The sequence below is a fragment of the Tasmannia lanceolata genome, unplaced genomic scaffold (genome assembly GCF_043159265.1).
Source record: "Tasmannia lanceolata isolate RefF3 unplaced genomic scaffold, GAP_Taslan_0.1 ptg000037l, whole genome shotgun sequence".
NCBI classification, from domain to species: domain Eukaryota; kingdom Viridiplantae; phylum Streptophyta; class Magnoliopsida; order Canellales; family Winteraceae; genus Tasmannia; species Tasmannia lanceolata.
In genome coordinates, this window is record NW_027518714.1 from 8674392 (window position 1) to 8697883 (window position 23492).

General features: G+C 38.1%; 2 protein-coding genes and 1 non-coding gene across 6 annotated transcripts; 2 read left to right on the forward strand and 1 right to left on the reverse strand.

The window, feature by feature from the left end:
* The first annotated feature begins 1751 nt into the window (after window positions 1–1751).
* On the forward strand, window positions 1752–8600 carry LOC143861734 (kinetochore protein SPC24 homolog). 3 transcript variants are annotated; one of them, XM_077372627.1, is made up of 6 exons: window positions 1752–1882; window positions 3857–4106; window positions 4614–4755; window positions 4859–4960; window positions 7998–8088; window positions 8198–8600. In XM_077372627.1, the coding sequence occupies exons 2-6, from the start codon at window positions 3929–3931 to the stop codon at window positions 8345–8347; spliced, it is 663 nt and encodes a 220-aa protein (XP_077228742.1). In that variant the 5' UTR covers window positions 1752–1882; window positions 3857–3928; the 3' UTR covers window positions 8348–8600. The 3 variants fall into 3 exon arrangements, with proteins under 3 accessions (XP_077228742.1, XP_077228743.1, XP_077228744.1); XM_077372628.1 differs by having other exon boundaries at window positions 8231–8600; XM_077372629.1 differs by having other exon boundaries at window positions 7998–8071; window positions 8241–8600.
* A 2926-nt stretch (window positions 8601–11526) lies between these two features.
* TRNAP-AGG (transfer RNA proline (anticodon AGG)) lies at window positions 11527–11598 on the forward strand. Its single transcript has one exon. It is a non-coding gene; the product is annotated as a tRNA-Pro (tRNA).
* A 1285-nt stretch (window positions 11599–12883) lies between these two features.
* Window positions 12884–22467, reverse strand: LOC143861733 (Peptidase S24/S26A/S26B/S26C family protein). 2 transcript variants are annotated; one of them, XM_077372626.1, is made up of 5 exons: window positions 22213–22462; window positions 21901–22125; window positions 21587–21697; window positions 17100–17170; window positions 12892–13331 (listed from the first exon to the last, which is right to left on the reverse strand). In XM_077372626.1, exons 1-4 carry the CDS (start codon window positions 22366–22368, stop codon window positions 17135–17137), a joined length of 528 nt encoding a protein of 175 aa, XP_077228741.1. In that variant the 5' UTR covers window positions 22369–22462; the 3' UTR covers window positions 12892–13331; window positions 17100–17134. The 2 variants fall into 2 exon arrangements, with proteins under 2 accessions (XP_077228740.1, XP_077228741.1); XM_077372625.1 differs by lacking the exon at window positions 17100–17170 and having other exon boundaries at window positions 12884–13331; window positions 22213–22467.
* Window positions 22468–23492: the final 1025 nt, after the last annotated feature.

Consider the following 23492-nt stretch of genomic DNA (forward strand, 5'->3'; position numbering starts at 1 on the left):
ATCCTGAATAAGATAATATTACTTGACCACTTGAATCCCAGAGGAGACCTCCAATACATGCCGGCCCTAGGTTTTCTTTTGAGCTTCCATCAAAATTTAATTTGATCCACCTGATTGGAGGGGGTTGCCAACTAGGTTTCATTAATAGTTTCTTCTTCCTTTCGAATATGATCTCCCTCCAATTCCTTATGATCTCAACAACACTGTAAGAGGGCCTATCATTTCCAGACATACTCCACACTAAAAGATCAGATTTGATGTCAAGCAATGTCCTTCCCCATCCTTTAGTGCACTCTTGAAAGATCTGATTATTCCGCTCCTTCCACGTGTGCCAAATTATCGCATGTGACACCAACCGCCAAAAGGCTTGACCCACTTGTCCGCCACTCCATTCCAAGACTATGGTTTTGATTGAACTTTGAAGTGGCCAAGATAGGCCAACAAATTTTATGATGTTTTTTTAATGGTAAAACATTTTATGATGTTCATCCACAATTGATTAGTAAGGGCAATGAGCTAAAAGATGATCCAGAGTCTCCTCGTTCTCCTTACACAGTACATACCAAGATGCCATAAACTTTCTTTCTTTTTTGGCGTTCACAAGTATTGATTTTCCTCCTTACCACCGTCCAAGCAAAAGCTGCCACCCTAGACTTCCACACCCTTATACAATGAGAAGCTTCTCTATGCAAAGAAGGCAAACCGGAGAAGAAAGAGAAACCGAGAAAGATCCATTTGGGTATGGGATCCATACTCTAATTTGTTAGGAGAACAAGAATAAAGATTGAAGAGTAGAAATGTTTTTGATCTCAGTCTTTTAGGTTTCGCCTATGCTCAAGGGACCACATTATTTGGGTGATCTAAACCATTCATTTATCGGGTCCTGCCATAGATAAAATCTTCGCCATAGGATCATCTTAACCCTCTGATCCATCGATGTTTAAAATGGATGGCACAATATAGATACCTCAACGGATTAGAAGGTTAAGATGATCCTATGGAGAAGATTTTCTTGGCACAACCCTATCTATGCTAGGGCCCAACAAATGAATGGTTTAGATCACCCAAACAATGCGGGTCCCATTGTATTTTGGTCTGAACTTGTATGCACAGGCATCAACCATATAAATATGTGATTCCTCTCTAGATTGGATGGCCAGGATCATTCTATGGAAATGATATTTTGGGCACAACCACGTTGTGGCCCATCAAATGGGTGGTCTGGATCATCCTATAGTGTAAGATGTACAATACTTTTTGAAAAAAAATTGTACTTATCAACAACAAATTTTGCGACACGAAAATTCAAGGACAAATTAGAAAGGAAAATTGTATATACTACTAACTACCCACACTACCTCTTGCATAGTGGTGTAAGTGGTTGTGGGACCCACTACTTCTTTGTTTTGGTTTTGGTGGTGATGAGTTGTACTTGAAATGGTGGCCCTTTGGCTTGCCACTTAGTGGGCCTCCCATTTGGGCTCAAGTGGGTCCGTTTACTTGTAAAACCTCTTTTTTATGGGTAGGGCCTACATAGGGATTTGAAGGGCAATTTTGTAACTTAAATGGACATTTATTTTTTTTGATGTCCACAGTACTATACCGGTTTACACCATATAAAATCTCTCCAAAAAGAAAAGACAAGATGGGTCTGGGCAATTATTAAAACACGGTAGTGCCAACATCAGCAGCCTTCGGAAATTTTCCTTTTATTTCGAACTCCCGCCTCAAATTGGGATTGTACTAAGCAACTCTCTCTCTCTCTCTCTCTCTCACACACACACATTTCGACGATTAATCGGAGCATCTCGGCGGTGACTGGATCTTCGCCGGATTTCTAGTCCTCTGCTTTATGTCTCTTCTATCCGGAGAACTCATCGAGGTATGTCTCAATTTTTAGGGTTTTTTTTCCTCCATTGTTCTACATTATGGGGTTTTTCCCCATCCTTCTCTTCTTTTTTGTTTTGTTTTGAAGCTTTGATTTGGTTCTCTGTTTGGGTGATTCTAGATGAGAGTCAAAAAATGGAAATTCTTTCAATCGTGTTTTGGTATCTGGTCATTTAAACTCCTATCTGTGTCTCTATACCACAGAAATACGTGTATAATATAAGAGAAACTATCTTGGCATTCAAAAAAAAAAAAAAAAACTATCCAACAAAAATTAGCAAGCTCTGCTTCTGATTCTGTTATTGGGGAAAAAAAATGAGGGTCTCAAATTGATAAGCAAACCCATTATTTTTTCACCTTTGATCTGGTCTGAGCAATAGCCCTAATCGGCGATTCGGCGGGGCGGACTATGATTTCAAAATTAGACAAGTGCAGGCACTATTGCAACGCACATTTTGCTCTATGTGTAATAATTTTTTAGTATTTATTGTAATTTATATTGTATATAATATCACATAGAATGTATTCTTAAATGATGCAAGTTGTGTGGTGTACAAAGGGTTGGTCAATCTTTGGACGATTTTCAGCCAATTCAACAGGAGTTGGGATTAAGTTATTTGGATTCTGTCTGAGGTTTCTGTTTGATGATGTAAATCTGTTGATTGGTTCTGTCTTTGTTAATGTCTAACATATATGTTTGTTTAGTTCCCTGTTTGTTGGGGTTCCACGCAAAAGTAAATAGTCCCACATCGGATAAGTGAAATGGATGGGCATGGGTTATAAGGGAATGGGCACCCTCCCTCTAATGGCTAGCTTTTAGAGGTGAGTTCTACCCGGTTAAATTCCCTACACTGTTGTGATGGTGACTATCTTTGGAGCTTTGGGCCTGTGTTCTTCTGTTTTGATTTGGTGGATTTTCATTTTTATTGTTCAAGTTGTGCTTGATCTATAGTCCGCTAACATGATTTTTTTTTTGGGTGGTAGATTCACCCCTACCTTTCCCATCATTGCACATGCTTTTATCATTTGGACTTCGAAAAAAATCTTACTAGACTGAATATTGCTCTTAAGACAGCATAAATTTGCTACTCAGTTGTTTCTGACTAATTACTGTCAACCTGTTGCACAGTTATAGACCTACTGCCAGTTTCCTTGTATCGTCTGTAAGTCTAGAATGATGATCAGTACAAGCTTTTGTGTTCTATTCATGTTTTCTTGCTCTAGATCATTTATTTTCATAGTCTGATACCAAAATAGATCAGCTACTGTTACATAGAAACACTTGAATCCTGATTTCAAGAATAATTATAAACTGGCAAGGATATCCATACGCTTTTATCTGGCTTCACTATCTTTTAAATTTTCTGTCGTTATTTCTTTCTATCGCATAATTGGTAGTAGATAAATGAGAAGTTCAGTATTGCACTAACCGTGCGATTGGTGAGATGCTTTCAAAGGCCACAGATTACAGGTTTCTTGATGGTGCTCAATGCAGCACAAAACCACCGTTAATGTTGATGTTCTATCTATTTTCAGGACTCATATCTGTAATTTTATATTCCAGTTAATAATGCAGAAGCAAAAACAACTTTGTATCACAGTTAAAAAGTCTTAAATGAAGATGCTCTTGTAAAATGCTGTTTGATTTTTATTTTCATATCTAAGCATATTAGCTGACTTCCCAGACACATAATACTTGCTTGGATTTATATATATATATATATATATATATATAATTGTAATTGTACAGCTCTCAATGGTACTCATAAACATGTAACTATTCTAGTGTGTGGTTTTAAATTGTAGCCTTTGCTTTTTGTTTCTGAGCTTGTCGCTGCATGCTTTAAATTTCTCCCAAGTTCCTTCGGAACGGACTTTCATCAAGAACATCCTTAGGATTAGGGTTTTCAAACAAGATAATTCTCAAGGGTTTCCTTTTAAAATCTTGGTCTTCCTATCGCCATTTCAGGTTCATATGCCAATCTTCTTCACCTTTTCGATTCGGATTGAGTAGGAAGGATACATAGAAGGTATTTCCTCCATGGACGGTTCCACACGCAAAATTGATGTTCAGGAGCTCTTCTCCTACAGTGATGATCTCGTTCAAGTTCTCAGAAACAAAAAGGACATTAACGGCGTGATGCAGCTTCAGGAAGGAGCAAAGACGCTTCGATCTTCCTGCAAGGCAGATTTCTCAAATGCTCATAACCTGCTACAGGGCTGGTTTCTCTCTCTCTCTCTCTCTCTCTCTCTCTCTCTCTCTCTCTCTCTCTCACTCATATTATTGTCTCTTTGTTGAATTTCCCTCTTTTCGTTGATGTCATGGCCTTCTAATTAAACTCAGAATGATATCTGTAAATTTTTGCATCTAGTGGACCAATAATAGGTACTCAGCTACATTAAGTCGTCAATCTCGAAGTGTAACCGAACATCATTGAAGACCTTAATGTGGTAGACAAGACTGGATCTGTATAAATGAAGACCTAGAGGTCGATTTATATGAACTTCTTTATGACGATTGCCATTAACATATGCATCTTTGACTTTATAGCCTATTGACAACCCTATAAATAACACTAGATTATGTGTCAAGTCCATTAAATGGAAATTGGGTCGATTCGACAGAAGCCTAAAAGGATTCAAGAGCCTTCTTTCTTTCGTTATATTTGCAAAGATTTGTTCTTGATGTTATCTTCTTCTGATTGATTCCTTCATTTGTGCTTCAGAATATCAGAAAAATATAAATGCATGCAAGCAAAAGATAGATGAGGGAAGAACTGAGGTTATTGCTGATTCGGAACTAGAGCATCTGCAAAATCAGTTGGAAGAGGAACTTAACAAGGAACAATTGCTTCGTGGGGAACTTAGATAAGTACCTGTTGGTTTTCACGTTAAAATATATAAGAAACCATGGGTTGAAATACAGATTGGTTTGCAATTATTGGTTTAATTTTCCTTTTTACATCAACACAACAGTTAGTGACGAGATTGGTGATCTAGAATGTGAAAGGGTTTCTGTTGAAGAACAAAAGAAAATTCTAAAGGAAGTAGACAAACATGAATCAAGGCAAAAGTAAGTACCAGGATAACATGACCTCATTTTGTCCTCTTGGAAGGGTTTTATTTAAGGTGTCAATTACTTTAGAGTATGTGATTTTGAATGTCCTATATCTAAATTTTGTCTATCCTTAACAACCTTTATACTACAATGAATAAGTAATTATTCATAATTTAGCTTGGGTTTCTTAGCCCTCTCCTAATTCATATTGGCTACAGATATTGGAACTACCATGTTTTAGTAATTGCACAAACTCAGCTTGTCTTTTCTTTTTTAATTGGCCTCTGAGAGCTTTTTGGGAACTGTAATAACCTTTGACGCTGTTTAAATAATAAAAGACGAGATGTGTCAGCGCAGTTATCAAAACATGGCAGTGCTAATATCAGTAGCCATCTTTTAAACATATTTATTTTTCAGATTCATGATTGCACTTCTCAGACTGTTCATATGATGCTCTCAACTCATGTAACTAAGTTGGATATGAAACTAACTATTTGCACAAAACTTTTTTGGTAGTTAGTCACAGGTTATTACCCCCCTTTATTGGGGTAATCATCCTCCATATCTGGATGTTGATTTGAAAACTGTGAATTTAGGGATTCATTAGTTTGAAACATCCTTTTTCCCAGACACCACCTAAAAATTGTTTTCCATGCCTTTGGAGAGAGCATACATATGGTGTCTTGTCCCTCTTTCCTTTTCTGGATTGGCACATGAAGTTATTTGCATCTATGATATCACTTGTCACACATAATTCATGCCCATATACTTCCAACTGTTGAAAGTGAAGGTGTTCTGTACCATGTAGCGACATGCCGGACGTCTAATCTTGATTGTCCGCTGCAGGAAGTGTCCGAGAGAGAGAGAAGAGAATAAGCTAGAGAGAGGTTGTCACGACCAAGATAAAGAGAGAGGCGGAAGGAGATAGAACCAAGCACAAGAAAGGGAAAATAACGGGGATACATGGGTTGATTATGAACCCCAGCCATGAGGGTGAGAGGAAGATGATATGAAGAGGCGATGAGGAGGAAAAGAGAGTGAAGGAAGAGAAGGGAGATGGAGGGAGAGAAGGGGGACGCCTACACGAGAGAGAGAGAGAGAGAGAGAGAGAGAGAGAGAGAATGTTTTTTCGTTTTCCAAGATCTAGGGTTTTAGGAGTTTTTATAGGGATGCGGCTTTTAATTAAGTGGTGGGCCTAAAGGTCAAATCAATAGGATAAAAGAAGGGGACTTAAGAGCTTGGCAAAAAGGTGAGAATGGTGGGCCATTTGGTGATGTGGACATCCCCTACATCTAGGACAAAATATAGCTAAAATAGAAATAAATCCCAATAAAAGAACTAGAAACTAGAGTTCGATTTGCTCAATTTGGTACCAAATTATCTGAATTCCGAATTGAATTGAGTGAGTTATGGTCGTTCAATCAGAGTAGGCCAGAAATCGGCATACCAAAAACAGACGAGTTTCACCATTTCTGTCATAACTCACAAAATACTTGAAAATTTTCGGTGCTGTTTCTTTCGTTAGAAACTATACCTCGTTTTACTGAATTCCAAGTTGAATTGAGTGAGTTATGGTCGTTCAATCAGAGTACACCAGAAATCAGTACGTCGAAAACAGACGAGCTTCACCATTTCTTTCATAACTCACAAAATACTTGGAATTTTTCGGTGTCGTTTCTTTCGTTAGAAACTAGACTTCGATCCGCTCGATTCAGTACAAATTTTACGGTCTCTCTTTGAAAAAAGCTAACTAAAATAAAGTCTATGGCTGACATCATTTTGTATGGTTGTTTAATCCTATCCATTGGAAGTATGCCAATGATTTATAACCATCGCATGCTTTACTCCTTTCCTTTGAAAGCGTCTCACATATTTCCTGAATCAGTCTCTTCCCTTGTTGTATTTAAGCACGTCACTTGGGTCCAGTCATCCAGATCAAGTATTATATATTGCCAAGTATTATATATTGCCATCTTCATCTACCTGCTTCTCTCATTTGGTTTGTGTTAAGCTTAATGATGGCATTCTTTCCTTTCTTGGATCTTCGGCTTTATTTGCTTATGCTATTCTCCATTATTAGGTCGAAGGATGGAAGTTTTTTTTTTTTTTTTTCCCGATATGCTGTTTCACATGTACTTATTGAATGAAGTAATGATAACCACACTTCCGGAGGCCCAAAGATCAATTTCCCATTGTATCTGAATTGCCATTTTTTGTGCACCTCCAAGGCCGTTCTTGCTCATCTCACCCTTAAAGAGTTTTTTTTGCATGCTTTCCTAATATGACCTCATCTCTCTTAGGAGTGCACCTTGGGTTGGGCCGGGTCAAGGTTTTGCTAAAAAATGAATTGGAATCAACCTTAACCTATCCCAATTTCAAAAAAGTGACCCAAGTTGCACCCCTAATCTTTTTTGGTTGCTCTCGTTTGATAGTTTAAATTCATTTGCCATTACTAGCATCAGTTCCAACAGAGTGATTCTGCACCAAGGAAAACAGTTTGTATGGGTCAAGCAATAAGAAGAGATATAGTTCTCCATCCTGTTTACATTTTATAGCATGTATTCCATCAACTATCATTAGTAAAATGTAGATACTAGTAAAACCCTTCCGAAAGGAAAATCTAAATAGGATGCTGCTTAATCTATAGCAGGTACTCCATCACTCTCGCAACTTTATATACTTGATATTATCTTCACTGGTTATATCTTTAGCATAAAAAATCCAAATCTCATTCCACAACATTTATGATCATTCTTGGTGTTTCTTTGTTGTTCCAGGTTGTTAATTTGAATTGGACAGTTGTAGAATGATATGACTCAAATAATTGATTTACTTTTTCTTCTTGCTCTTTCAATGACTAAAGTGTTTCTTGAGGTTTTAGGCTGGCATAGCTAGTGTGAAGGGAGAGCATGATGACATATTCTCCTAAATTCTGATTTAGTAAAGTGTTTCCCACGCTTTTCATTCCATGAATTCAATGCTTTGCTTAACATACACATTGACAAGAGAGAAAATGAAAGCAAAACTAAACAACTTTTGTTTTATCATGCAGGACGAAACTTTCCATGTATGCTTCAGTGACAAATATCATTCCGGATTTCGGTGATCAAACCAGAATTTCTGGCCGTATCCTTTTATCAGCAGTAAGTTGTTTATGTTTATGATTTCACCCTTGAGTTTTTCACTGTCTTTTTTTTTGGGCTATATGAGCTTAGTCGATTTAGGCAACTACCCTTGCAAATTCTGTTCTAGGAGATCCGACCTTTGTATGATTTCTCCTTAAAGGTGACTACAGAAATTGTAGAGAGGAATAAAAAGGTGGTCGAGAAGTTTGAATTTGAAACTGCAAAGACACCCCCGTTGGAGATATGCAACAGCCTTTGGAAAATGATGGAGTTGTGAGAATTTACCTGTGTCAAATGAAATAATTATGTGGTAAAGGTGTTGTTCATACTCCTCTTTCAGCCCTTTTCTAGTGTATCTATTGCAGAATAATTTTAGGTCTATCATTATGTACTGTAGTATATGTACCAAACAAGGGTCTAACAAAACTGGTCTCCACCATATTCTGGTATGTATTCATGGGGTAAGCCCCATCTTGGTGGCTCAATTTCTTAGAAAGCTATTTCTGATGGCCTTGCAAAGGCTTCAAATCTCCTGAGATTAGCAAAGGCCTCAAATCTCCGTTCTCACCCCAAAACTAAACTTGCAAGACGCCATGTTTGCCGGAGAAAAATGTGAGAATAGCAACGGTATTCTGGAATGGAAACTGGCTTGATAGTCCAATAATCAATCTGATCAAATGATCCCAAGTTCTTAACCATATAATTCTAGGCTGAAGGGAGCCCTTGCAAAAAAGAGGTGAAAGGGCTCTCCTATTGGCTACACATAACCATCATATTTTTTTTGAAAAGTAAAAGTCTCGGAATATTTTTTATTTTTTTGAAAAGTAAGTGTCGGAACAAAGATATTAAACCATTGAATGTGGACTATTGCATATATTGATTTGGGAGACCATTTGTTTCTCTTTGATCGAGTTGGTAGGCCTCTGCAATGGTCTTATTTTTGGCAATTAACTATCAAAGTCGGGTCCAATCCTCATGTCACTTCCCTTTGATTGAAGTGGGCTCCTCGTGTAAGAGCACTAAGTCATCTCAATATTCACATTTTGCCTTTTATATTGGGAAATGATATACGCACTCCTCCCTTTATTAAAAAGGACATTTGGTCGAAAGGTACCACAAAATATTTGAAATAGTGAGATAGACCCTTCAATTTCAAACTTGTGAAAGAGTACCATTTTGCTTTTCCTGACAAGACTTTTACAGAAATACTTTTCACCTTCAAAATATACATGTTAAGCAATAAAAACAGGGAGAAAAATGTGTTGCCTGGAAAATGGGGTGACCAAGGGATGAAATGGGGGTATCACACTTGGAAAATTTTGGGTTGATGTCTGTTGGGCCTTCCTCTGGAAGGGGTTACCAGCGCAAGGAAAATGGGGGTACCATATATGAAAATGGGGTGACCAAGATATGAAATGGGGGTATCACACTTGGAAAATTTTTGTGTTGATGTCAGTTTGGCCTGGAAGGGGTTACCAGCACAAGGAAAATGGGGGTACCACTTATGAAAATGGGGTGACCAAAAGATGAAATGGGGGTATCACACCTGAAAAATTTTGGGTTGATGTCTGTTGGGCCTGGAAGGGGTTACCAGCACAATAAAATTTGGGGTACCACATATGAAAATGGGGTGACCAATAGATGAAATGAGGGTACCATACCTGGAAAATTTTGGGAAATTTTTGAGCTTTTTTATCCTTTCATGGCTACAGTTTAAAGATAATTGGTAGGAAAAACTCCATTGGGCTTATTGATATTTTGATTGCAGGAAGAAGAAATTTCATAAATGTTTGAAATTTGAGTGCATTGACTCCAAATTTATTTTATGCTTGTGAATCTGTGATCATGACTGTTTCATCCGTTCCAACAGTTTTTGTATTCATCTTCTGTCATTAATGGAAGTGTAGACTTAATGTCATCCTCCAAGTCTTAGAATCACAAAAAATTGGTTCAACATTATGTTGATGTTATTGACATTACAACTTTGGGTTTATACTATTTTCTTGCTATAGGTTTATACTCTTTTCCATCTTTTTTTTGTTTAGATGCTGAAGCTTTTGTGGTGGTTCTTTTCAGCAAAAATTAGCATATAATTTCAGCAAAAATTAGCAGTTGTAACTATTGTTGAAGATTCATGAGTTAATTATGTTGGTTCCAAACAGGGGCGGGCCAGGAATTTGCACAAGGAGGGCAAATAATGATTGTTATAACAATAAATCAGAGCCAAGAACACCCCCCACTTGCACGCACACTCACGAGATATCATTTCCATTGCATGATTTAATCCCTCCAATCTATAGAGGAACTGTATATTATGGAAACCTATATAGATTGGAGGGTTGGGATCATCTTATGGAAGTGATTTTTGGGGCACAACCGATTTACATTGTCGCCCATCAAATGGACGGCTTTGATTATCTATGGTCTAGGCAATGCATTCCTTTTGGCAAAATATTGAAATGTAGGGACTTGTACCATGTAAAATCTCAATGGATCTAATGGTTAGGAAAAAAGAATATTTATTTGTTTTAACTCTTCAGTTGCAAGCAATTGATCCAATGGTTAGGACTGCTCATAAAGATTTCTGGGCCATTGCAATCCATAATGGGGGTAGAGAAACAAATCTCGGAAGTCAAATACATGAAAAACATAATTCATGTGGAAAAGGATTTTGCATTGGATGTCAGAAAGTGAATTCCAAGAGTATGAAAACAACAATAAGATCTTCATGTACTTTTAGGTCATGTTTGGATACCTCATTTGGATTTGGATTTGAGTTTTGGATACAAAATACGAAAATTTTCCAGGTGTGATACCCCCATTTCATCTCTTGGTCACCTCATTTTCATATGTAGTATCCCATTTTCTTTGTGCTGGCAACCCCTTCTAGGCCCAACAGACATCAACCCAAAATTTTCCAGGTGTGATACTTCCATTTCATCTCTTGGTCACCCCGTTTTCCAGGTGTGAAAAAGAAAACAACACTTTTTTCTCCCTGTTTTTATGGCTTAACGTGTATATTTTGAGGGTGAAGGGTATTTCGGTAAAAAACCTTGTCAGGAAAAACAAAATGGTACATTTTCACAAGTTTGAAATTGAAGGGGTCTTTCTCACTATTTCAGATATTCTGTGGTACCTTTTGACCAAATGTCCTATTAAAAAATACGGTATGGCCTGCACTATAGGATGATCCAAACCGTCCATAAGATGGTCCACAAGCTAAATAGGTTGTACCCCAAAAATCATATCCATAGTCCTATGGTGAGGGCCATAATGTACATTTTAATAAAGTGAGGAGTGCGTTCATCAAAATACAGTAGCGGTGGTATCATTTCCCTATATATTTTCTTTTTAATTCCTTTCCATATATTGGGATTTTTCGCTGGGGTGGAAGTTTTAGTAATATGAAAGCGTTTTAGGTTTATATCTTAAAGTAAATGCTCTCGAGTTCAAAAAGGGCATTTGGTCTAGTGGTATGATTCTCGCTTAGGGTGCGAGAGGTCCCGAGTTCAATTCTCGGAATGCCCCTAGCATAGTATGTTTTTTATTGGGTTTTACTTTTCCGCCCCATGTACAAATCGTTCTCCTTTTATTTTCTTCTTTTGGCATGAAACAATCATACGGATGAGACAGACCAGGCAAACGGGTGGGCCGGGCCGGGTCAACCAGCGGGTGATGCGGGTGCGGGTCACACGGGTCGGGTCAGGAAATGACCCGCATTTTTGCGGGTCAGAATTTACGTGACCCGCACAGCCCGCGGGTGGGCCGGGTCAACCCGCGGGTCACCCGCAAATTCAAACAGTGGTTAAATTCAAACGATTTTTTTAATTTAGGAAAATGTTAAAACTTAAAAGTAGGGTATGGCCAGCACCGTGGGATGATCCAAACCGTCCATTAGATGGCCCACAGCCTAAATAGGTTGTGCCTCAAAAATCATTTCAATAGGTTGATCCCAACCCTCCGATCTATAGAGGGTTAGGATCAACTGATCAACCCTCTAACATTCAAATCGGAGGGTTGGGATCAACCTATGGTGCTAGCCATAACCTATTCAGGCATCAAACCCTTAAAAAATAGATTAGCATGACAAAATCACCATCCTTTGCATTAGAAAAAAAAAAGCCATCTAACTAGATTAGCATAACAAAATCACCACCCTTAAAAAAGCCAAGTGACTTGCGGGTGCCCGCGGGTTGACCCGACCCGACCCATTTTTTTGCGGGTTGGGTCACACGCGGGTTAGTTTTGACGGGTCACTAAAACTCAGACCCGTGCCCGCAAATTTGCAGGTGGGTCGGGTCAACCCGCCGGCACGGGTCGCTTTTGCCAGGTGATGATAACTCATGTTTTAGGATCCAGTTCGTTCATCCGGTTGGTATTATTCAAAGATGATCTCCATTCCACTCTACATGCCGTTCAACTAGGAGAGGAATGCTTCTTTGTTTTTTTAAAGGGAAATGTACAAGGGTAGAGAGGAATGCTTGGGCCTTTTTTTCGTTTTGGATTTTGAGTCCAGAAATGATTATTGGACTCAAAATTGCATTTAGGCTCTGCTCTTTCGGATTTTGAAAATTGATTTTGAGCCAAAAACCTTTTCTTATCGACCCGCGATTATATAATAGTTGCCAAACTGTTCCCATTTCACAAGGAATTGCTTTCTCACTTTCTTCTGGGGAATCACACAATTGGTGCTAAATTGGACAACAATGCATCAAATTAAAATGATCCAAACACATAAATGAGCAAACAATTTGAAGCGCACATCCCGTGGTTCAAATCTTCAAATGCCACCCATCCAGCCCCAGATTAGACTAACCCGTGGTTCAAATCTTCAAATACCAGCCTTCACAAACTAAACCAAGCAATGGGGGTTTATACTTACCAAAATTTCACATCAATGAGGCCAATATGTCACAGATAATAGCATGGAAATTATTTGCCTGTATTTTCACTCTACAAGTCTAAATATTGTAAAAAAGTAATTAAAGATTAGCAGCCCATCAGCTGTATACTTCATCAGGTTGCAAGCATGGAAAAATCTGCAACTGCCATTAACCAAGGCTTTATTGACAATGAACTGTAACTGACAGGAAGGTAATGAAATAACCTTCAAACAATTTCTGCAATTTGCTATCAAGAAGTTTTCCCCGTTTAGAATTCAACAGGTGTTGTTTACTTTGTCTGACTCAACTACAATATTAGAGTATCTTCTTGGAGACCAAGGTTGTATTTTTCCAAAAATGCCATGCCAATCTCTGGGCCTGAACCAAAAGAGAGAATAATTGATGTCTTTCAGAAGCTTGGACAAAAACTCAGTGGATTAATTTAAGTGAGCTCACCAGACAGCACATATTCTAACACAATATCACATTTGTGGATAGGTATTAAAGAGCAAAAAACTGAAAAAAAAGAAACAACAAAGAAAGAGATAAACAAGAACATGGGTATAACCGTATAAAGAACAACATCCAAAAGTAAAGTAGGAAAGAACACACATGTGCACAAATCAATGGCCTTGAAGCCTAAGCCAAATGATAAACTATTGAATTTGCTTCCCTATGAACATGTGAGACCTCCAGTTCAAATTTGATGCATGAATGAAAATTATACACATGAAACACATTCAGATCAAAACTTTCTCTTGCAAGATGTTTATTAAATTTGTGGGGATGTACAATTTCGGCTTTAATTGTTGTTAATTACATTTCTGAAATCATCTCTGATTATAAATATAAATAATAAATAAGCATTTGTTAAGTAAATATTTTTCTTACAAACTCATTTTGTAAAAGGGTCTTCTTGGGAGAGGAACCCTGTCAGTTGTAGCAAATCTTGATAAAAATTTCTTTCTGAATTTTTTTTAAGAGAATTCCCATATAGGAAAATCTCTTATTCTTATGTGTCATATTAACTACTTTGACTCCATTTTTGTAAAAGAGTCCTCTCAAAAGTGTCAAATCCATTTTTCTCTTTCATGGGAAGTTGCATACTTCCTTTTTAAAATAATAATAAAAATGGAGATGGACTCATTTCTTTCCTACACAAAAGTTTCTTTAAAGATTGTTACTTATCTTTAAGTTTAGGAATCCCCTTTCTTAAATTTGACAATCCATCAAAACTAAGCTAAGGAACACAGGAGACGGTTGCTACTCAAAAGTTGTACTCAATCGAATCACATCCGATGAAAAGCGAATAGTTGATTCAGAGATGCCACAGTGGAAGAGCTTTCTATAAAAAAATTTGAGACTTAATAAAAGGCGACTTAAAGGAAGTGCACAAATAATTCTATCATAGAGGAACAACAAGAAATGAGATGAATAGAAAAAGGAGGCAAACAAAATAAGAGTTTAAACCTGTTAGCTTGGTGCATAGCTTGTACAGAATCATTGCCAAGACAACTAACCTATGATCTATTGGAGCTGCGTGATATATGAGGAATTATTCAACAACTTTCTGCCACAATAGGAGATTTGCTAATGATGTTGCAGATAGGCTTGCGAGGGAGGAAGTGGAGGGTTATCTATTCCCTTGTAGTAGGTAGGTTCTGTTGTAAATTATGTGATAAGCGCATCGGTATGCTCCGAGTTAGTCATGTAAGTTTTGTTTTAATTTCTTCATTGTTTACCAGTACCCTCATTAAGGCTAGTTTAGTCAATGTAATAAGTTATGTTTAATGTAAGGCGAAGGAGTCTCTCATTCACCATAATAGTTCACTCTCTTCCGCTCCATCGGTTCTCCACACATTTTCCATCAACCCTAATTTCATCAGACATTATGGTGTCAGATTCAGAGCCCCTCTAATATATTTCTGTGTGCGTGCATCTCTACCATTAGCCAAGTAGAAGTTCAGTTTTTATTTTTTATTTTTTTATAAGAAAATGGATGAAGACATCTTTTATCTTTCAAAAAAAGAAAGATGAAAACCTCTTTTATAAACATTATTTTTCATCATGAGCACAAACATCAGTTTCTTGTTCCATTTCTGAGCTTACATAACCTATGGTAGAGGTTTTTCAGTTATTTCTATACACAAAACCTGATTTCTGAAATCTCCATCAGCTGTTAGTAGAGGGCATCGTCCACCTTTTGAGTCATTTTTGACCAAAACACGCCCCTCCCCCTCCTCTATAAACCGTGTTTTATCTTCCTAGATGTATTCACAACTAGGGATTCATTTTTTTACCTTCCTAGCTGTATTCACACCTAGCGATTCAATTATTTTACCAAAAAAAAAACATGCGCCCCTGATATCCTTTTTTTTTTCTTCCATCATCATTTAGGTTTGGCTTTGTGGTGGGGTGACGGGGGTGGGGGGTGCTATCATATGCGTTTGGCTCATTTTTACCCTCCAACCCTTCTACTATCTTTATTGCTCATTCCTAGACGTGAACGCCACCAATTGGGTGATTCTAACCATCCAATTGGAGGATTTTTGTCCATTGAAGGCGTATTGTAGCTCAACTTTCATAGTAACTGCTCATTTACAATCGTCAAAAGTCCTATGAGCAGATTAAAATAGTAATGCCAGAGAAGTCTTCTTGATCGACCTTGGATCTTCCTCACTTTCCTTACTGATCATCTATGAGAAAAATGCTTCAAAAGTGGTATCATGGTCAGGATAAAAACAAAGTTTCCACTGATGTCATTATGGTTTGTAATCAACTTGTCACAACATTGCAAGGTAAGCCAAGGTAGAATGTTCTCTCTGACCCTCTCATCTAGTGTCATCCAGCGCAGTAAACCTCACACTGACAGTAAAATCAAATGTTCTTTGAACCTTACATATTGTACACCGTTGTCTTTGAAATCTGGTTGCCTTGGTTTTGAGCATATCTAAAAAAAGAATTTGTGTAGAAAAACTTTTCTTAGATCTAAAAGAAGTACCGCTCTCTTGCACTAGGATTTATACTCCCATGATTTGATGCTGCATCCTTCTTTCAAACCATGGAGGCACCTCAGCTTAGAGGATTTCCACTCCAAGCCCCTTAGAAACCTCCCTTGATCTATAAATAAAGATTCTAGCCATGAGAAGCAGTTATGATTAGCATAGTGTCCAAAAGAATATCATCATCATCTTCACATGATTACATAAATGTTAAGTTTAAACTACTCAGCATATTATATGTAGTAACAACTATTGAAGTGCCAAAGACCCCAAACCCCACACATTCCAGGATAAGACTTTTCCCTGGCTCAAGGGAAGTAAGACTTTTCCCTGGCGATTCGCTGCTTGGATTGACAAGATAAGGGACGGGATAACAGAATCAGTAGTGGCATTTCTGCATGCCAAACGATAGGCAAATGCCGAGGCGGACAAGCTTGCTAGAGAGGGGGTGGGAAGGCAGGAGTTGGAGATTTTCGATTTCCTCCCACCTTAGAGGGCTGTTCTAGCATTTCTTTCGTGATGTATTGCTTTTATTGTGCTCTTGTTTTTCCTCTTCTGGTCGACTTTCTCGGTCGGCTGTGTACGATGTTTCTTCTTTCTCTTCAATGAAATTATCACCATTAAAAAACAATTATTTGTTTTGAATAGTAAAAAAACAATTATTGAAGTGCCTGTCTAGATTATATTCAATAACAAATGGTGAAAACTCATTAAATGGAAACTCATAACTGATTTAATTTTGTGCTTTCTTGTTTGTTCTGTTTAGTAGGCTACCTCAGCCCACCGTTGCATTTAGGTTCTCCTTCTGTTTAATTAGTCTTTGTTATCTTTGAAAAAAAAAATGTTCAAGTACCACCTGAAAAACTACTCTGCCTTTCTATATTTCCATACATTTTCAAGAAAATCCAATCCAAATGAAAATCTAACCATTTCATATATTAGAGCTACTCTAGAAAATCTAATTCAACTGGAAATTCAACCATTTCACATATTAGAGATATGGGAAATTGTTTCCACTTATAATAGTGCACATCTAACTACTACAAAACATCATGAATGCATCAAATAAGATATTTAATACACACATAAAAGGAGCAAGTAGGCCATTCACATTAACAAGCAAACATTATAACAATAAGAGTACCTTGGAGATATGAGGAGGTGCACTTCCTACACCCCTCATTCCAATGGTCCGAAACTGCTAGGTGGCCAAATCTAAAGAAACAAAAAACTATTTTAGAGGCAGTCTTAATCCATCAAGAGCTTAGATAGAAACCCTGAAAAAAGTATTCTTTTCAATCAAAGAATTAATCATCTACACAAATAAGTGTTTTCTAGTAAAACAAATTCACATTTTAAATACTAATTCAAAAATCACAAGTAATATTCGATGTGTATCAAAATGAACTTAATTCCAAGAAACATGATCAAAGTTAAAACCACCAATTGTTCTATACGCGAGTAGTTTAAAATTTTAAAGATTAATTAATTCTTGATAAACATTTGCCTATGGTATTATTTTGATACAACGGCAATGTGTGACCATGTGTCGAGACAAGTGTAGGAGTCTTGGTATTGTTATGAGTATTTTATTTATTCATTTTTGCATGGTCATATTTCATCAACCGGACTTTGATGCCAGTCTCCTTAGCACTCAAAGATACAAAAGTACGGGCCTATAGAACAGATCCAGTTTAAGTAAGGTCACAATCTTTTAATTTGTTAGGCAGATTTTTAATAATTCAGTTTGTTATTTGAATAGCTGGTTGTGGGTTTGTGTCTTTATTTGAATCAGTTGTAATCTTGGATGAATAAATGAAAAAAACAATCATCTCCTCCCCCCCTCCTCCCCGCCAACAACACACACAAACAAAGATGTGGGATAGGCTTTGTTAAACTTGCTTTTTCTTCTCCCCTAAAACTTTGCTTAACATTTGATATAAGAGTACGACCTGGCAGTGTACCTGTGGGCAGGTGTATGCAAAGGGAACTAGGTCAAAGTATGCAGAGAAAAAGGAGTCTGAGATTCAACAATTCAAAGACGCATGTGATCGGCAGGTGAGTGCTTTGCAGGAGATCCACCAGATGATTGCATCCATGGATATTAATTATGAGGGGTTATCCACCACAATTGCGAGCCGTAAGGTTCAACAAGAAGAATCAACACAGCCTGAGAGCATGTTGGGCTTCAAGAGACCGACCACATCAAATCCTAGTTCTAAATTTACACCGATTTGACACGAAATGACTGAAATGTTTCTATTTCCATTCCCACCAAAACACATATCTAAACCTAAACACGCAGCGAATCTAAAACTATAAGAATCTTAGTGATTCTTATAAATATATATGAATGATACATACACCACATTTCACATGCAATTTCGTAGAAATATATTTACATACACCACATTTCGCATATCACCAGGATTTCGCTCTTGTTAAACCATAAAGGGTGATTATCTTGCTTGTGTAATGATTTTTGAGCGTGCATTTATGCTTTTTTAACCCAAAATTTATCTAGGAACCCGTTCAGACTCCATAAATTATTCTTTCACTTTCTGAAGTATGGTATGTAGTGAATGACCAGACATGCCCGACAACGAATGTCACTAGGTGTTTGATGTTGTTAAACCATTATGGGTGTGATTATTATGCCTATGTGAAGATTTTTGAATACGTATTTATGCTTATTCTTTCACTTTCTGAAGTTGCATCTTAAATGTCCATCATTTGCATATGTTTCCATACATTTTCGCGACTTTATGGTATTTCCACCGAAATTTCCATCCAAAACTGATAGATTCCCATTTCTATTCGAAACTTGAAACCTTGCATCAAATATGCAAAGGTGGAGTTTCCTCGTTTCGATGGGGAGGATCAATTCGGATGGATAGATCACGCCGAGTGGTCTTTAAATACAATAACACGGACGCTGGACAAAAAAAATTAGATAGCATATATACACTTAGAAAAAAAGACGCTCCAATGGTACTAGTGGTTTGCATCATTAAAGAAAAAATGGTACTAGTGGTTTGCAAAGACCAAATGAAGAGTACTGTGGGATGAGTTTGTGTGAGCAATGAGGTTTTTTTTTTTGAATGGTAACGAGATTTCATTAATAAAGAAGAGACCGAGAAGGACTCCAAGATACAATGAAATACTAAATAATAAAATAGACAGAACAATACAAATATTATAATCTAAGGCGGAAGAAAATTTGAGAGTTCTATACTCTCACTAGATACTCCCTCTCTAGCTAATTTCTCCGCCTCCCCATTAGCTGACCGTCCAACATGGGAGAAAGACACTGATGCCAAGCCCAATCTATCCAATGAGTAATCATGCAAACAACAAGTAATACGCCAAACTATGATGATGCGTGAATATCAGAAACTAACTGAACAGTTAGCGAATCAAACAAGAATTCTTGAACAATTCCTTGTGAGTTGTTTCATTAGTGGATTGATAGAAGATTTGCAAGTGGAGCTGCAAATGTTCCATCCCACAACAAGCCATAGGTTTCACCCGATTGCAAGAAAAAATTGATGCATGAAATAAATGACATACAACCAGCATGGTGAAGCCCAATTCATTGGTTGGCACAATTCCTAAAACATTTCCTGCCCATGGATACCACTGATGCGAAAGTTGACACAAGCAGAAATAAAGACAGAGAGAACAAGGATTTGTGTTATAACTGCAATAAGCGATTTACGCTCGAGCACCACTGTAATAGTAAAAAACACTTTGCTAGATGTGGAGAAAAAAGAGGATTCTATTGACGACGATGGCAACACACAGTAAAGATGAGGAAGAATAGGTCAATATCAGCAGAGAAGAACCGCAAATTTCTGTCCATGATTTGTTCGAATCTTCGTTAAATAGAAGCCATGCGTGTCTAGAGATATATCAAAGGAAAGTAAATAATTATTGTTATTGATTGAGGCAGCAGTCCAGCACCCACAACTTAATTAACCATGTGGCGGCTAAATGGACGGGGTGTGAAGTTCAAGCCAGCTGGACCATAGAGGTAGCCCTAGCCAATGGTGGCAAGTCAATGAGCACGACCGGGTGATGAGGTTTCACTTGGATGATCCAAGGAACCACTAGCTGCACAGATGTGAGCCTCCTCCATGGGGTGGGCGTGCGTGACTTGGTGCTTGGTATCCAATGGCTCATTACATCGGGTCCCATACTTTGGGAGTTTTCCAGAGTAGACATGAAGTTCACATTGAATGGGATTAGAACTATAGTTTTTAGGAATTTATAGCTTCACATATTAGCTTAGGAATCCTTTAGAAAATTTTCATGAAGGAATTTATAGCTTCACATATTTTATTCATGTACATTTAATATTAAGTTTTTTGGAAAAAAACCCACATAATTTTCATGTGAAACTCATAATGAGTTTTCAAGTTTTAAATGCACTCTTTCTAAATACGCTCCTTCAGAATGATCAGAAGGAGAAAATATCCTTTTTAGGAAGAATAAGCTAAATTGGAACCGTACTCTTAATTTAAAGGAAACGCTTAGGAAGCGTCTATGAAACACGCTTCCCCTAAATTTGGGAAGTGTGGAGAACTCAGCTTCCGAAGCGAGTTTTCAGGGAAGAAAGTTTCCCATCCAACTAGAGTGTTTCCGGTAACTATGGTGCGAGAGGGGCAGGGAGGTGGAAGGAGAGATTTGAGAGGGCAGGAATGAATTGAGGGTGAGTAAGTGGCTAAAAAAGAAGCAAAAAGTAGATCACATTTGGAGTGGAGCTTTTTTATTTCCAATTTTTTAGGCTTTTCTTGCCCTCTTCTCACCGAGTCCCTCTTTTATTCCGAAAAACAATTCCCTCTCCCAGACTCCTTCGTCAAATGAAGAACCTGATTTATCATGAGACTAAATTCATATTAGCCAAATTTGCCCTTATATTAATTATCATTGCGTTAAGAAATGTCTTATGGCATGCTTGACAACCATGAAAATATATTCCATATAATATATTTGTGCGTCCAGATCGTTCTCTGTTGTCGTAGTAATTCAAAATCCTTTTAGCTTCACAACTTTTTGTTGTTTGCGTGGAGAGAGAGGCTTGACAGGGGGAGTAAGGGGAGCTATAAAGTCCCTAAAAACAGGGGGAAATCTTATTTTCTACGTGTAATCCTTATATTAACTTTTTCACCCTAACCTCCGAGTATCTTACTCTTTCTATGTACTTATTGTTCGCTTCCAATGAAGCTTATTGCATTCTTCATGTTGACTTTCAATAAAGTATCCCACATTTTTCTCTTTACTTATTGTATTTTCTCTTTTCTAAACCCCACGCTTCCCACATCCCTTCTCGCACTCACTTCCTACTCTGGCGACTATGCTCACACCACTTGGAGACACTGATTTATAAAGGGCGGCCCAGTGCACGAGGCTCCCGCCATTGGGGGGTGTAGGGAGGGCTAGATGTACGCAGCCTTACCCCTGCTTTGCAGAGAGGCTGTTTCCGTGAATTTAACCCGTGACCACCAGGTCACAATGAAGCAACCTTACACTGATTTATCATCAAAATAAATTCCTTGTAGCCAGACATGGCCTATAAGTACAATTCAGATAAAAGGATATAAGAGGCTAATAGAGAAGGGATTCACGCACCCTACAAAATGCCTTGCCCTGAAGGAGACCATATGGAATAGCACCGAAATGCCGCGAATCGTGCGAATTGTACATGTTATCGCCCTCAACCCAAACATGTCCCTTTGGCACCTATCCATCACAAAACTCCTCAAAATTAAACATCTGAACAAGAAAACCTCATATATATATATATATATATATATATATATATATATATATATATATATATATATATATATATATATATATATATATATATATATATAAAGAGAGAGAGAGAGAGAGAGAGAGAGAGAGAGAGAGAGAGAGAGAGAGAGAGAGAGAGAGATTACCACTAGGGTTTGGCAATTGTAGGAATGGGCAGGATTAGGGTTGAAGGTCACGTGAGCGCCTTCCATAGCCATGACACGTTTAGTGACAATCTTTCTAGGGTTTTCAGGGGAGCGGAGGAGAACGATGTCACCGACACCGATACGGCCGAAACGGGTGGAAAGACGATCTACCAATATGAAGTCTCCTGTCAGATTCAAGGTCGGAAGCATGCTGGGCCCGTACACCTGCCCCACAGACACGAATACTGTCATTTCTCTCTTAAAGTAAAGAAAAAAAAAAGCTTACTGGTTTTGTAGAGAGAGGTATCTTACGAGGGCTACGCTACAGAGGTAGGCGTTGGTGACGTGGATGAAGCAGCCGAACTTAGCGAGGAGGAAACATGCCTCCATTGCCTCCTTTGCATTTCTTCGGTGTGGTGCATTTCGCATCCGCCATACAATATTTCTGATACTCTCCATCCCCTTCATTTTTCCCTCTCTCTCTCTCTCTCTCTCTCTCTCTCATACAACTGTGTATCTAGCGTGGTTTTATATGGTGTGTGCCCTGTATCTTTCCTTTCTCTCCAATCCAACTACTGTGGATCTAGCGAGATTTTATATGGTGTGTCAGGCGCACTATATATTCCAGATTTTATTACACGGTGTGTGCCAAGTTTTTTATATGCTGTCCGACCGTCAACTACAGTGCGGGGGTTACCACCCTTGATATTTGATCCAACAGCAATCTACTTTTGCTGTTGGATCAAATATCATGGGTGGTACTTCCATTGTACCACCTACACGGGACTTGACAGTCGGGCACTGTATAGTTTCTCTCTCTCATCCAACTGTGTATCTAGCAAGATTTGATATGGTGTGTGGCCGTATGATCCAGTATTATCAAAAAGTACTGTACGGGCCACTCCATAGGATGATCCAAGCCATTCATTTGTTGGGCCACAACGTAAATAGGTTGTGCCCCAACAATAATCCCATCCTAAGCCTGATCTTTAAAGGGACTGGACGTTATGGGAACCTCTATAGATCCAAAGGGTTAGGATCATCCTATGGAAATGACTTTTGGAGCGCAGTCTATTTAGCTATTTAGCTGTGGCCCAACACATGAACGGTTTAGATCATCCTACGGAGTGGGCCGTATAATACTTTTAAAAAAAATACAGGACTATACGACCACACACAATAGCATATAAGAATTCGTATCAAGCATGGAAGCTGTCCAATTTAAATGCGAACCGACCTATACATATTCGTCAGGTTTTTTTTATTTTATGTTCCTTGTTTTGGCCTTGGTTTAAATTTTAATCCCTTCTGTATCCAACTTTATAACCTCATGGATTGGATTGCCTTTTGTGTTGGTTGCAACAATTGGAATTCCGAGCGAACGATACACTTGTAGCCGATTTGGTGAGTAATCGATTTTTCTCCATCTGTTAGGTACCTTACCATCAGGCCATTTAAACCCATCCCATACTAGGCTGGTCTCACTCAGGACTGTAACATTTAACCACACTTCTGCATTTGCCATCCTTTGCAGCCCACTTTGTGACGGCTTTCACTCTTGCCTTTTTTTTTTCCAGGTAGCCCTTTCCACA

Excerpts from the sequence above, each read along its gene's own strand:
- LOC143861734 (XM_077372627.1), top strand. The coding sequence starts at position 3,929 with ATGGACGGTTCCACACGCAAAATTGATGTTCAGGAGCTCTTCTCCTAC. Across the intron at positions 4,961-7,997 it reads AAACATGAATCAAGGCAAAA|GACGAAACTTTCCATGTATG; the intron begins GTAAGTACCAGG and ends TTTATCATGCAG. Across the intron at positions 8,089-8,197 it reads GCCGTATCCTTTTATCAGCA|GAGATCCGACCTTTGTATGA; the intron begins GTAAGTTGTTTA and ends ATTCTGTTCTAG.
- LOC143861733 (XM_077372625.1), bottom strand. The coding sequence starts at position 22,368 with ATGAAGGGGATGGAGAGTATCAGAAATATTGTATGGCGGATGCGAAAT. Across the intron at positions 22,126-22,212 it reads ACCTCTGTAGCGTAGCCCTC|GTGTACGGGCCCAGCATGCT; the intron begins GTAAGATACCTC and ends TCTGTGGGGCAG. Across the intron at positions 13,332-21,586 it reads AGGGCAAGGCATTTTGTAGG|GCCCAGAGATTGGCATGGCA; the intron begins GTGCGTGAATCC and ends CTTTTGGTTCAG.